General features: G+C 40.8%; 1 protein-coding gene across 5 annotated transcripts in view; it reads left to right on the top strand.

Moving 5' to 3' along the window:
* chd6 (chromodomain helicase DNA binding protein 6) overlaps positions 1-14,044 on the top strand; it is a 100,901-nt gene that overhangs the window by 78,584 nt on the left and 8,273 nt on the right. For all 5 annotated transcript variants that reach the window (XM_086293072.1, XM_086293073.1, XM_086293075.1 and 2 more), the window contains exons 30-40: positions 2,215-2,293; positions 4,542-4,599; positions 5,771-6,143; positions 6,327-6,535; positions 7,096-7,193; positions 7,791-8,621; positions 8,962-9,216; positions 10,735-11,056; positions 11,379-12,920; positions 13,009-13,160; positions 13,545-13,808. In XM_086293072.1, coding sequence (XP_086149198.1) covers positions 2,215-2,293; positions 4,542-4,599; positions 5,771-6,143; positions 6,327-6,535; positions 7,096-7,193; positions 7,791-8,621; positions 8,962-9,216; positions 10,735-11,056; positions 11,379-12,920; positions 13,009-13,160; positions 13,545-13,808 — 4,183 coding nt within the window. The remainder of the gene's footprint in view (positions 1-2,214; positions 2,294-4,541; positions 4,600-5,770; positions 6,144-6,326; positions 6,536-7,095; positions 7,194-7,790; positions 8,622-8,961; positions 9,217-10,734; positions 11,057-11,378; positions 12,921-13,008; positions 13,161-13,544; positions 13,809-14,044) is intronic.

Raw genomic sequence — 14,044 nt, 5'->3', positions numbered from 1 at the left:
ATAGCTTACAGACTAACACGCTCACAGCTATTGTGAGGACATTATCATAAAGTATTCAATTTTAGGCTCACCATACCCATGAACAGTTTATAAGAACTGTTAAAATCAGCTTCAGCAGTAATGTTTTCTGGTAGTTTCACTATACTTGCAAGTCTTGCAAGAAGAAGCAATGCTGCCAGGAGCCGCGAAGGAATAACTGTCAGAGAGGGAGTGAGCCAGAGAAATAGACGACCGAGAAAAGTGTGGGAAATTTATTTTCTGGGTGCTGCTGCTGCCTCGGCTAATGGTAGCGCTGTGAAGATTAGACGCATACATTTGAACAGGAAGCTGAAGTTGTCGTTCGCTTTGTTACCTGTTCAACCTGAAGCTGCGCCCAGCTGAGCACAGCGACTGTGTAGCAGGAAGATCTTCTAGTCTCAAAATGTTAACTCTGCAGGGTTCCTACAGAGCTTTGAGAACAGGATAGGAGAAAATAAATGAATGCAGGGAGACGATGTTACAAGGATGAAATTGTGCATGCAGAAGCAGTAGTACAGGAAATGTGGCCATGCAGAACCTGCACAGGTGTGAAAGTGTTTTGTGTGCTAATACTTCTCTTTATTGCTGCCCGAGGAGTTTTTGCTTTATGTTGAATCTACAACACACACAGCACAGGTGTGATATTTTTGGATGTTAAAAGTTTTTGAAATGCTGGTAGGAAGCCTTCCAAAAGAAACAGCAATTATACATAGAAGGATTTTTCAGGACTTTTGCAGAAACCTAAAAATACATTGAGGAAATAAAAATCCATGAGCGATCATGAACAATGCTTATTTAATTCATTAACAGTTTATGCAAGTGATCATAAATAATGTAAAATCTAAACATGAATTCTCATTTCTGTCTTTACAAAAAATAGAAGAAAATTTGGTACTACAGGAAAGTTCCTTCCAAGATGAATAGAAGTTCTTTATTCACAGCTAATAAACCCTTTTATCTTTTTAATTTTTTTTCCTTTAAGAAGTGCCCTTAATTAACCCATGTGCTGAATTCATTTCAGTGAATTCATTAATTCATTTTCCCCAGTAAAATTGGAATCGCATTGGTGCAGAATTTTAAATAAATGATTAAATAATTTGATTTAGAAGACAGTCATTTGCAAACCCCTGCGACAGACTCACAGTCTGACTCGCAGAGTGTATCCTGCTGCTATACAGTAGTTTGAATCTCACTCCGGAGAGGCAGCTGAATGGCCAGCGTGATGGTTAGTAGCAGGTGAATTTTTGAAATTAGAAAAAGGGTGATTTTCTAAAAATTTCACATCGTCTTGCCTGTTTGACAAATAGGGGGGAAAAATAAAATGCTTAACTATGTCGCCATAGCGTCTACCCAACCAAAATCTGCATGAGGGAAAAACTATTAATTTCCTCCCTGTGAAAATGCACAATGGAAATAGCAACCCACATTCAAAAACATGAACATATGCCACAAACATCAAATCTCTGCAGAGACCCATCTGTCTTTTTTCATTAGCAAATTTTGAAATATGCTGTGCACCAAAACATTGAACAGCAGTTCAATAGTAGCTTATAACTAATATCAGACATTAGAATAACCACTCTGCTCTTTACTGGGTTTTTGAGAAATTTGTGAAGAACTAAAAAGAGGAAATAAATAAAAAAAACAAACAATTTAAACCAGCATAAGGAAACTAAAGCAGATCTGTGTGGAGCCTGTGATGTGACTCCTCAGTGAGGCTTTGTTTTATTTTTCATAATCACATTTGTTTTTCTTCATTGCATTAATAAATTGCCACCAACAAAATGTAAGAAGATGTGAATTCATGTTCAGCTGTTTTGTTATTACAGTACCCATCACCCCACACACACACACACACACACACACACACACACACACACACACACACACACACACACACACACACACGTGTGCCATACAAAATGTTTTTTTTACATCTTATCACATTGTCACAGCTCATAATCTGGCAGGCTGTTTGTTGTTGTGCTTCGTTAACAGCTTTTTCTTCTTCTGTCATCGTGTTTTCCTGCCTGTATTTACTTTTTTTTTTTAATCTGTTGTCCTAGACTGCACATTTACTCTAATTCATCCCCCGAATTCTGTCCTTACATGTGTTGCCCAGTCGTATATGGTAGAAGCTCACTAGGATATTGTTATTAACGCTTTTCTCCTCTATGTTTTTGTTTCTCTTGTCAGCGCATGCAAAACTGAGGAGACGAAGGATGATCCTGAAAACAAACCAGATGGAGGAGAAGATAGAGACGAGAGCAGCAAGGTGAAGTAAAAGCTCTCCTGAGACTATATTAGTGATATGTTTTTTGTTGTCTTCTCTTCCTCTCTCGCTCTGCACCATGCCACAGACAACTTGAGATTTCTTTGAATACTTTCTTCCAATGTGTTATAAAAAAAAAGGAAAAGTAATTTTGCATGGGGGAGGGGGATTAAAATTGCCTCAGGGAAGAATTTCTTTACGTTTTGGACATTTGCAAGCTGAATACTTGCATGGCTACTAGGTACTATTAAAATAAAATGGTTGAGTTAATGGTGCATTTTTAAACGCTCTAATACATTTGACAGCAGAACAGATAATGTTTTCCAAATGCAAAAATCTCATCTCTAGGTTTTTATTGCTTACTGAGTCAGGTTTCATTTGGCAAGTCCAGCGTGACTAACATAAACTCCAAAATGAAAGTTTAACCTCTGAATATAAAAGCTGTCGACCATCTCAAAACATGAATTCCAAAAATATTTTTTGGCTTAAGATCAGTTTTTGTCAATCTGTAGAAACCTGGCATTCACAGGGAATGTGTCTTTGTGATATGATCATATAGTCCATTTCAATAGTTCATAGTTTAATAACAGCGTGGTATTGCATTCATTATCATTTATTTTACTCCTCAGCCAAAACGGCTGACGGGGTACTGCCGTTGTTGCAGCCAGGACATCCATGATTGTAAATGCTATAACTCGAGAAGCAGGGCGACATAAAAGTTTCAAATTGATACCATAGGTGCATCTACTAAAAATCTCGGATGAATTTGAATCTTTGACTTAGAGGTTGAGGTCACAGAGGTCAAGTTTTCTAAAATCTTGTGAATGTGATCACTTCAGAACAAAACAGCACGGGATTTTCAAATTCATACCCCGGGTGCATCTGTTAGGAGACTAAGGGGTACTACTGGCAGCTGCCACTGTTCTATAATTTAAATATTCTTACTGTATCATGATTTTAATTAGAATTATACTGGCCAGTCTGAAGAATCCTTCTAAAAGAATGATTTATTGTATAGAAGAATTGTTACTCTTACACCCTGATCTAGGGGTAAGGGGAGCAGAGCATATGAATCATGTGAGACCAGGTGATGTAAAAGGACAATAATACCAGACACACCAGCAAATCTAATGGGGATTGGCTGAAAAGAAGGAGAATCCTTGCGTTGCAGTGGCCCGCAAAGTACATACTGCAACCCAACAGACATGCAGTGGTGAAACCACTCTATGACATGAATCTATGCCATAGAGCAAGGGTGTCCAAATCCAGTCCTCAAGAGCTACTGTCCTGCAGCTTTTAGATGCATCTTTGTTCCGACACAGCTGAATCAAATGAATGGCTTGTTACTGGGCCTTTGCCAAACTTGATTGCATTCTGAAGAGGTAATCCAACCCTTTGGTTCAACTGTGTTGGAGTAGGGATGCATCTAAAAGCTGCAGGACCGTAGCTCTCAAAGACTGGAGTTGGACACCCCTGCCATAGAGTATTAAGAGAGCAGTGCATCCCTACAAACTGTGCTGAAATTCCTCCACACTGATGTGAGAGACTTATAAAGTCATACAGAAAACTTTAAATCGTTGCTTCTAAAAGTGTTTTTTTTACAAGCTATTGAATCATAGGACACTCTAGAGTCCTTTTCACAGAACTGTGCCCATTCTGACTGAGACCTCGGTCAGGATTGAGATGCTGCTGCTGTCGTGAGAGTACTGTGCTGACAGGCTTTTTAAATGGCAAGATGCTGTGTTGGATATTAACCAGCACAGTTATCAACACGCAAGCCCACAAGGCCAGCCATTCAGGAGGACACCTTCTGAGGGACACTCAAGAGACCCTCAGAAGCAAAGAGTTTTTCTACAGTCGTAGAAAAACGGTGGATAATAGCATAGACAAGGAATAATCAGGGTCAGATAGAGCCACGGCTGTAACAATTACTAATTATTGGGCAAAAGAAACAAGCAAACAAAAAACAGAAAATGATAAAGGACATGATATAGTAATATTCACAAATACAGGCAAAATACACAACAAACCAAAAAATATTAAATTAAGGTAAAGAAAAGATGGAGTTAAAACAACAGAAGAAAATGTGATACAAAAAAATAATATTCAGCACAACGATAAAAGTAACAGCTAATAACAGTAACAGATAATAAAGAAATAAAAAGGTATATATTTTTAGCCAGGTGACAGAAAAGATGATTTTTGTGATTTATTTTTTTTTATTTTTTTGTGTGTTTTGTGTTATTCACAGGGAGAGGAAACCTGCTCCAGCACCGATACATCAGACAAGCCAGACAGTACTGGTCCAGGTGAGACAGTTACAAGTGTTACATACTAATATGAAGACCAAATGAAGAGTTCCACTACTCATTCAAGGACCAACCATACACATAATTCAAATTTTAATAGATAGCTTTATAATTTCTTGGCATTCGTGGGTTGTTAAAGGCTAACCTAACTTTTCAAATTGTACTTTTTCTTTTCTTACTCTGACGTTCTTTCAAATGGTTTGAAATACAGTAATTTCCCTCCACTCGATTACATTTCACTCCTCTGTTCTGACGTGAGGTGTTTTAACACGACATTTCCCATCAAAACTTATTTCATTTTTCCACTGAAGTCTTGATTTCCTTAGTGCTCTACTAAGGACTTGGATAATTGTTATAATGAGGCTTGCGTCTTCAAATCTTTGTTGTAGTATTATAAGTGCAGTGACACACATTGTTAAGGGAAAGCTGCGATGCTCTTTTTAACTAGATTCAGTGTTGATTTCTATTTGAATCAAATATTTGATCACATGTTTCCTTTAAAGTTGGTATGGAAACATCATTTTACAGTTTTAATTTCAATTCTGAAATTGAGGTATTTATTTATTCTCGACCAAAAGCAGTATTAGTAGCTAAAGGTATAATATTCAGAAGTTGTTGATTACTCTTTTTAAACACAACATTTTATTATTTAAAGACATACAGAGAAAGAAAGAAAAAGATGTGGTTCAGTGAACGAGAGTGAAGTGTGTTGAGAGGTGATGCCGGTGCCAATAACCAAGCTGTGAATCAGAGATATGAAAATGTATTTTCTTATTCTTTTGCAGTAGTTTTTTAATATTTCAATGACTAAACACAGTCACGTCTGTACAATCCTGGGAGAGGCATGCTTCATCTTGCCTGCAGTGGCTTTTTTGCTTTTTTGCTTTCACGCGTGCTCTTCATATATCTGTGACACAGAAACGAAGAAGAGAAGAAACACATCGACAGCAATATACTCTGGTCCTTGTGTTTTTATAGGATCACACCCTCACGTTCCCTCTGAGCTGAACAAAATAAGAGAATACATAAATAATGCAGGCTTTATCCACATAGACACACATTTGTACTGAATGATAAGTGGTTATTTAGATGCTTCTTTTTTTTGTATACCTTCAAACACATCCAGTGTGTGAAGGATCTAACGTGCTGACTCTGACTGGCTTTTCTCCAGACTCTCAGATGTCAGGTGACCTGTGCACCCAAGATGGAACTTTGGTCACCACAACGACAACAGGAACCGGGACCGGGGTGGCAGCTCTCCATGTTGTCCAAGCCCGGCCCCTCTGGCCCACAGGCCCCGCCTTGACGGCCCGATTACGTCGCCTCATCACTGCCTACCAGCGCTTCACACTACGACGCGAGCCACTGCTCAGGCATGACTTTATGCTTCACGATGGCCTCGTTGGCATGGGAATCGGAGGAGCTGGAGCTGCTCATAGTCATCACGCTGGTGGGCCACTGGCTTGGCAGCTGGGTGAAGATTTAAGAAGGTGTTCTGTGGTCGCTACAGAACCTGACCCTCTGTTTCTGGAGTGGCAGAGAAGGTAGAAATGTTTGACATAAGACAGAGATACCAAGCTTTTGTCGTATACTTTAATCTTACCTTTGTGGCTCTGCTGCTCGGCATCTTCATTCAGACACGAACGCATCTGCTTTCACATGCATTTATATGCAGTTTCTCAGTATATGTATTTATCAGTCATTTGTATTTTTCTGTGACCTTTTAGGTGGACTCGTCGAGAACAAGCAGATTTTTACCGCACAGTATCATCATTTGGGGTGGTGTATGACCCGGAGAGGAAGGCATTTGACTGGTCCCAGTTCAGAGCTCTTGCCAGACTGGAGAGGAAGACTGATGAGAGTCTGGAAAGATACTTCAATTCCTTTGTGAACATGTGCAGGACAGCATGCAAGCTTCCACCCAGGAAGGAAGAAGGTACTGTTTATGATAAATATGCCGGTTGGGGTTGTTACTGACATCTGTGATGGACTTAGTTTATCAACAGGGTAACCCTTGCTAATTTGTATTATTGCTCAGCTTCATGTTCCAGTTAATGTTTTCTGGGCACTGCAGGTTTTTGGTTTTCAGCCACACTTCTTAAGCCTACAGTTAAACAATACATCGTTTAGACTTTGTCATAAGAGTGTCAACTTGCAGATCATTTTTGAGGACCTCGTCATTGGGAACATTACTGACCCCTGCTAGTAAAATAGCCTCCATAGATGTAGTTTTTATAACTCATTTAACTACAAATTGCATGTTAACATATAATTTACACATAACTTACTCTCCTGTATATACGCAGGATAAAACACAAAATCATTTAAAGACAGGAGTGACTCTTGAACACACTAATACTCTCCATCCCTTTTACTCTGGTCTGCATTTTTCCTGCCTTCTCCACTGTCTCTATGCCAACATTGACTGTCACTGTTTCCGTTTCTCATCCTTTTATTCTTTCTCTGCTTCCCCTCCCTTTCTCTTGCGTCTCCCAGGACTGGTGGATCCCGCTGTGATTGTGGAGCCTCTGACAGAAGAAAGAGCAGCTAGGACGCTATACCGCATCGAGCTGCTGCGCAAGATCAGAGAGCAGGTGGGCTCTTTGAAGAAACAAAGCTTAATAACAAATAGCGTCCTTTTCATCGATGGAACTCTGTTAGACATTGACTTCAAAGTTTATCTTGCTTGTACTGTTCTGAGTTTGTGTTGATGGTTTAGAGGGGTTCAAATTAACCTCATTTGTCCCTCCTTAGCTCCCTTCTTTTCAGTGTCATCAAAAAAAGGCTAAAGATAAAAAAGTGAATCATCGGTGAACCTGTATACAAGTCATTAAAAAAAGACACTCCCTACAAATGATGTCATATCTAACCTCAGAATAGACATTTAGACATTTTCTACATGGTCAAAAGTGTGAACTGTTTATAAGTCAGACTGTTTATCATGCGTTAGGTTACACAGCTAAAAACTGGGGCTGAGGTAATGCCCACAGCTAACTCGCTAGTTGTGTTGGGGAGTCTAGTGCCAAGGGTCAAAACATATTTGTCCAGAAAGCATAAAACAAAAGAACGACACTTCTGTCTACTAAACCTGACCATCTCTCTGACTATGTGAATATAAAAATGGATAAAATGTAGACATTTTCATTCGGTTAAGAAAGTAGCTTGGTCTCTGAACTGCATCCCTCTCTCAGGTTCTCCGCCATCCGTTACTCTCAGCCCGTCTTCAGCTGTGCCGGCCCTCGCTCTACCTCCCTGTATGGTGGGAGTCTGGCAAACACGACCGCGACCTCCTTATTGGGGCAGCGCGCCACGGTTTGAGCCGCACCGACTTCTACATCCTCAACGACCCTCAGCTGAGCTTCCTGGAGGCTCACAGGAACTATGTCAGGGGACACCCTGCTCACCTTCATCCTCAAAGCCACCATCACCCTCATCACACTGGCTTGGCGACTCATCCTGGCATCTCATCCTCCTCCTCATCTCATCCCCAGCTTCCTCATCCTCACTGCTGTCTGTACGATTCGGGACTCGGTCGCCACTCTCCTCAGCCTCCTGAATATCCCCACCAATCCTCTCATCACCACCACCATCATCATCACTCGCAACACCCTATACCTCCATCTGCTCCCTCTCCTTCCTCTTCCTCTTCTTCTTCTTCTCACCCTCACCTTCACCCTCCACCATTGGATGCTCATGATTCAGCTTCACCAAGTCTGGGAATAGTTCCTGGACCTCGAGGAGATTTCCTTGACTGTCCACCTTTGGATGAAACTCTGGAGCTGGGCACGCTACAGCATGACACCATGTCTGCAGATTCTTTACATGGAGGAAAGGTTTCCAAAGATGCCCTCAACGGTTTCCCCTTTAACTCAGCTGCAGGAGGTCAAAGCATGCTCAACTCATACGGTGTGGGTGGGACAGACCTGGATTCAAAACTAAGGAGTGATGTGCTTGTTGGTGAGCAGGGCTCGTCTGAGGAAACTGGGCTGATGGCACCATCAGTGGAGCTGGATCAGTTACAGGTATGCAGTGTTATTTGAGATAACTACTCTGATATTTAAATAAGACTTGTATAATAAACTATGTCTGTGATTGAAATGTCAACTGTATGGACTGCATGAGATGCTTTGTTTCTGCCCTAAGCAAAAAATTGAATTTATAGGAAATTTATAATTTATATGTTTTAAGCATTTTTATTGTCTGATATAGCAAATATCTGACGTTATGACACCTACTCGGTTAATAAAAATATAATAAAAATGTTTTTGGTCATCAACTAACCATTTGAAATTTAACAGTTCAAGTTATTCACATAGGTTTTCTTATTTCTGTGCTTTGACATCCTACACTTCTGTATTGCAGGCTCCCTGGGACAGTACGGACCACACTAGTCCTGCTCACCATATGTTCAATGAATCTGATCCAATCCTGGGTCCTTCTACCTTAGAGACGGGCTTCCTGGAGGAGGAGGATGAGGAGGCACAGGGGGGAGACAGAGGAGGGGAGGAAGGTGGAACTCTGGAGGAGTGTTTGGGCCTTCCGCCCTCATCCCCTCCTTCCCATCCATCAGCAGGCGATTCTGTTGAGCCACTGTCCTCAAGTTACATGCTCTTTAAGGTTGGTTTCACCAGCCTGTGCCCTCTGGATAACAGTGCCATCTTACAAAATAAATATAAAATGAATTTTAAAATCATCTTAAATGTCTTTGTGATCACAGCCCTCAAGATAACAATAATCTGAAACCCTTTTCATATTATCGGCTTAATGCTCAAATAATGTAATGCAATGTGTCCAGTGGGGCAGACGGTAGATAAACATGGAAAAATTGCTCTAACAAAAGAGGAAAAAGTAAAGGGGAAAATCTGTTGTAGGGAATATTGAAAACACAAAAGTGCTCAGCTGCATTGTTAACTGCTGACATTTTGCCTCTTCTTTCGGTTAGTATATTCAATGAACGGGTTGTGTTTCAGTAAAGCTCAAATGAATGCTGATCTTTGATGTTTGTCAGGGTCATATTGCTCCAAGTGAAACTATTCATTGGATTTTGCATATTTTACATTTTAAGATCTGTAAAACACATTTGCCAAACACTAAGGGCTGCACTTATCAAGTATTTGCCAAATTATTTTCTAAAATGGCATCTTTTCAAATTCTATTAGATTAGATGAAACTTTATTAATCCCTCAGGTGGGTTCCTCCGGGAATTCAGTTTCTAGTAGCTCAGCACCGACAGAAGTTGCGTGTTACAGATACAATAGAGGGGAATAAGAGTAAAGATATAAGCATAAATATACCATATATACACATATATAAATACAGAATATATAATATGGATAAATAGGGATACCAGTGGATTGCACATTTGAGTGAGTCTATTGCACAGTGATTATTGCACAGTCGAATAGAAGAAAAAATATTGCAAAGTTTGCAAAAAAAAAAAATTGTAATAATTGAGAGAAAATTCTGAAAGACTTCTCAAAGATGGCCGTTTTAGCTGCAGTTTAACATCAATGTTAAAAAAATAGCATGTTAATTTTTATGACATTGGAAATGTTCATTATAGATTATGTTCACATCGTGCGATTTACATCTTTCCTTTTTTACCCCTCAGCCGTAAAAGGCTGATGGCATGTTGTTGTCACCCTGCAGGCGGCATGGACACGCGAGTTTGTGAATGTAATACTTTAGAGTAAGGCGACATAGGAGTTTCAAATTCATTTCACAAATGTTTTGATTAAAAATCTGGGATGAATTTGAGTCTCAGTGACCTCGACCTCAAGGTCAAAGGTCAAGTTTTCTGAAAATCTCGTGAATATGATAACTTGAAAACAAGGTGATGTAGAATTTTAAAATTGATACCATAGGTTGTCTACTAGGAGCTTGAGGGGTAGCACTGGTGTCGCCAGTATTTTTTTAATTGCAGCGATGAATAGCTTCGTGTGTGTGTGTGTGTGTGTGTGTGTGTGTGTGTGTGTGTGTGTGTGTGTGTGTGTGTGTGGTTTTTCTTTTTTTTTTTAATCAATTTAAATGTTGGAAAGCTGCGACTTGATCACACCATCATTATACAAGTAAACTAAAGTTAATAATCAGTAGTATTATATTATTGCCAAAATGAGCAATGCCATTTGTGTCCAGGACATTGGTGTGAATGAAGAACCGAGTGCAGATCACACGGACCTGTCAGCAAGTCCTCCTCTGCCGTACGTACCCCCTCCTCCACTTTCTCTGTCTGACATCACTGCCCATGAGCCACAGGATGGACTGGGGCACTCTGATGTCTCTGAGAGCCTGACTAATCCTGTGGAGGATGGAGATGATCGGGAGGAAAGTACCGGCTTTGAGTTTGATGATAAGGAGGAGGAAGAAGTTGAAGACTTGTCAAGGGAGACCTTGGAACAGAATGTGGAAAAACAAAGAGACAAACATCTGGAAGGAGAGGAATGTAATCCAAACCAAGGTATGTCAAAGGGAAAATATTGAGCATAGTATTTAACCTACTTTTTTTTTTTTTTCCAGGAATGATCACAAATATTCAGTTTGTAAAGATGTACAAGTTGCTGTCATACATACATGTTAATATATCATAAATTATATCAGTTGCTAATGAAATGTCCTGATGTTTTAAGATTTCTTTAGGCCGTATACACTATGGCAAAGCCTCTTAATAACTTTAAACCGTCTAATGTTTTACGCCCCAATCTGAGGATTAAAAAAATGAAGAGATAACACCAACCACTGCTATGTCCCCTACATTACATCTCAATGTTTTTTGCTTGCAGGTGCAGACCAAAGTTTGGGAGTTTTGAATCCACCCATGGAAGTGCCAGAGTTAGAAGGGATAGAATCAGAGTCTGCCCTTGGAGAACAGGGCGAGAGGAAGGAAGTCTTTATCCAAATGTCTCAAGACCTCGAGGGTCGCTTTGACCAAGCAGAGCATAAAAAGGACTCACCCCAAGACGTGCACTCTTATCTTGGAAAGCTCGAACAGGAGGGCAGCCTATCTATTGAAGAGCCTACGGAGGAGGTGGAGGGGTTGATTTTGTACCAAGCGGTGGAGGAACGGTCTATTGAAAATTCTCTTGACACTGAAGCATTGATGTGCAACACAACTGAAGAGTTTGTGCAAATGAAAGGAATTCCAAAAAAGTCTAGACAGGGCAGCTTGATGGGTCGCACAGATCTAGCAGATCAGGTAGATGAGATTTCCGAAGGGCAAGAGGATAATGTTTCTCCGTTTGATGTTCCGGTTGTACAACCCTGTGATGAGGAGGAAGAAAAGGGTTTGAAACAACTAGATGTCAAAACCAATAAGATGGAGTTGGGTAGCATTTACTCGCAATTTGGACAGCTCTCCTGCCCTTCTGTTTCTGTGTCATCCCCTACACAACCATCAAACTCTACTGAAACCACCAGAGAGAGCAACAGCATGGAGGAAGCCAAAAATGAAGCCTCTATGGCACACTGCAAGGGTTCAGACGAAGACCTGAACTTGCCCGATGGCAGCAGAGACTGTAAGAATAACGCACTAAAATTCTCCCTTGATCAGGACAGCAAAGATAACCTGCTCGATCAAAATGAAATCAAAATGGGCTCAACTCTGCCTGTGAACAACATCGACACAAAACCATCTGACCTTAAATTTTCTCATTTACCCGATGGTGAGGAGAAACCAGAGCAATTGTTGCTACCAGTCAAGATTGAAGATACCAAGACACAGACTATTGAGGATGTTTGCCCTGATAGCTCTGAAGTCAAACACACCAGTTTCTTTTCCTACCCCGTAAAGTCAGAAGGATTGGTGACCAAAGCAGAGCAGTTAGAATATCCGATTAAACCTGAAACACTGGAGACTAAACCTGAAGATCTGAGCTTTCGTATGAAGCCAGAGCATTTAGACACTAAACCTGAATTTTTTCAGTTTGTAGCCTATGCAGGTGGCAGCGAAGTCAAATCAGAGGTCAAACCATTAGCTCTGGGGTTTAGTGCTTATCCAGAGAGTCCTAAGCTTAAGACCGAGGCAAAGCCTGAAGACCTGAGGTTAGCAGCTTTTCCTGAGACATCTGTCATCAAGCCTGAAGCCAAGGCTGAGGGTCTGGGGTTCACAAGCTACCCAGAAAGTTCTGAGATAAAACCTGAGGCCAAGCCAGAGGTCCTTGGGTTTACAGCATTATCTGAGGTCAAAACTGAGACAAAACATGAGATGTTGGAGGCAGATAGCACAGTCCTGACCCCAAAGCTTGAGCAGAATGATGGCCTAGTAGAAACCTCAGAAAGTGCAGAGTTGAAAGGCCAAGTAAAGGAGGAGAGACCCAGTACACCCGGTGAGGATGCTGAGACTTTCATGAAGTTAATTCACCTTTCACACTTAAATTCATTTGTTTGTACTTAACCCATTTCCATTTTGCACAGTGCCTGTGGTTGAAGGGTTTTCTGCCAGCCCCAGGTTTGCAGCTCCCATTTCAGTGTGTGAGATTCCTGACAGCCTTCATGAAACCAGAGAGCCAACCATCGCTCAGCTGTTACAGGAGAAAGCACTGTACTCATTTTCTGAGTGGCCAAAGGTAAAATATATGTTTAACTATTACTGTAACATTCTCAGTGATGTGTTTACAAAATATTTAACAGTAGACGTTGATTCTCCCGTGGTTAAAACATTTTTGACAGTAAAGTTAGAATAATTATTTTTATAAATTCTGCTCTTCCTCTTTTGCAGGAAAATGTTTTCGTTTTTGCCGATTAGAAGCAAAAATACCCTGTTTTGAGTTCTCACCGGCAATTTCACTGCTTTCATTTAGAGGACAGTGCTGACGCTGCTTAGAAAGTCTGAAAAGACAAAATGAGTTTTACATTTTAGCTAAATTTTGTGGCACTTGGTACACTTCTTGTAAATTAAGTTATTCGTGTTTATTAATTAATTTCTCCGCTTATTTTTATGGCCCCTGTAGGATAGAGTAATCATCAACCGCCTGGACAGCATCTGCCACGCCATCCTTAAGGGGAAGTGGCCTTCATCTAGCGAGCAGTATGACTCACCAGCCGCCCTGGCTGCCAACTCCTGCTTGGCCAACAGTTTAGCCCAGCACCACCAACACCGAGCAGGTTTTCTCTCCACCACGGCCTCGGGCTCTGTCCCAACCCAGGCCAGGGTGCAGCAGGCGAATCCTGCACTGGGATTTTCCATTCCTCCCCCTCTCACAAGACTACCTAAGGTGAGACTCGAAGAGTGAATGTATATATTAACTCCCTTTGTTGCACATATCGGTGTATCTGTCATCTGTCAGCATTTATCTCTCCCATGCCATGGCTCATACAAGTTGTGCCCAGTTTGCTTAAAGTGCTAACAAGGCTGACTTTAGACTGACTATAATCAACTGACTGACCAGGTCTTTGCAAAATGCATCATGAGTCTGACCGAGTTTTTCATTTTCTGCTAAAGATTTTGTTT

Source organism: Aulonocara sp. 'chitande type north' Nkhata Bay, linkage group LG5, assembly GCF_057382095.1.
Source record: "Aulonocara sp. 'chitande type north' Nkhata Bay isolate Kocher_YH1m ecotype deep benthic linkage group LG5, A_spYH_male_GT1.1, whole genome shotgun sequence".
NCBI lineage: Eukaryota > Metazoa > Chordata > Actinopteri > Cichliformes > Cichlidae > Aulonocara > Aulonocara sp. 'chitande type north' Nkhata Bay.
The sequence above is the reverse complement of the archived record's forward strand: the minus strand, read 5'-3'. Positions and strand labels throughout refer to the sequence as shown.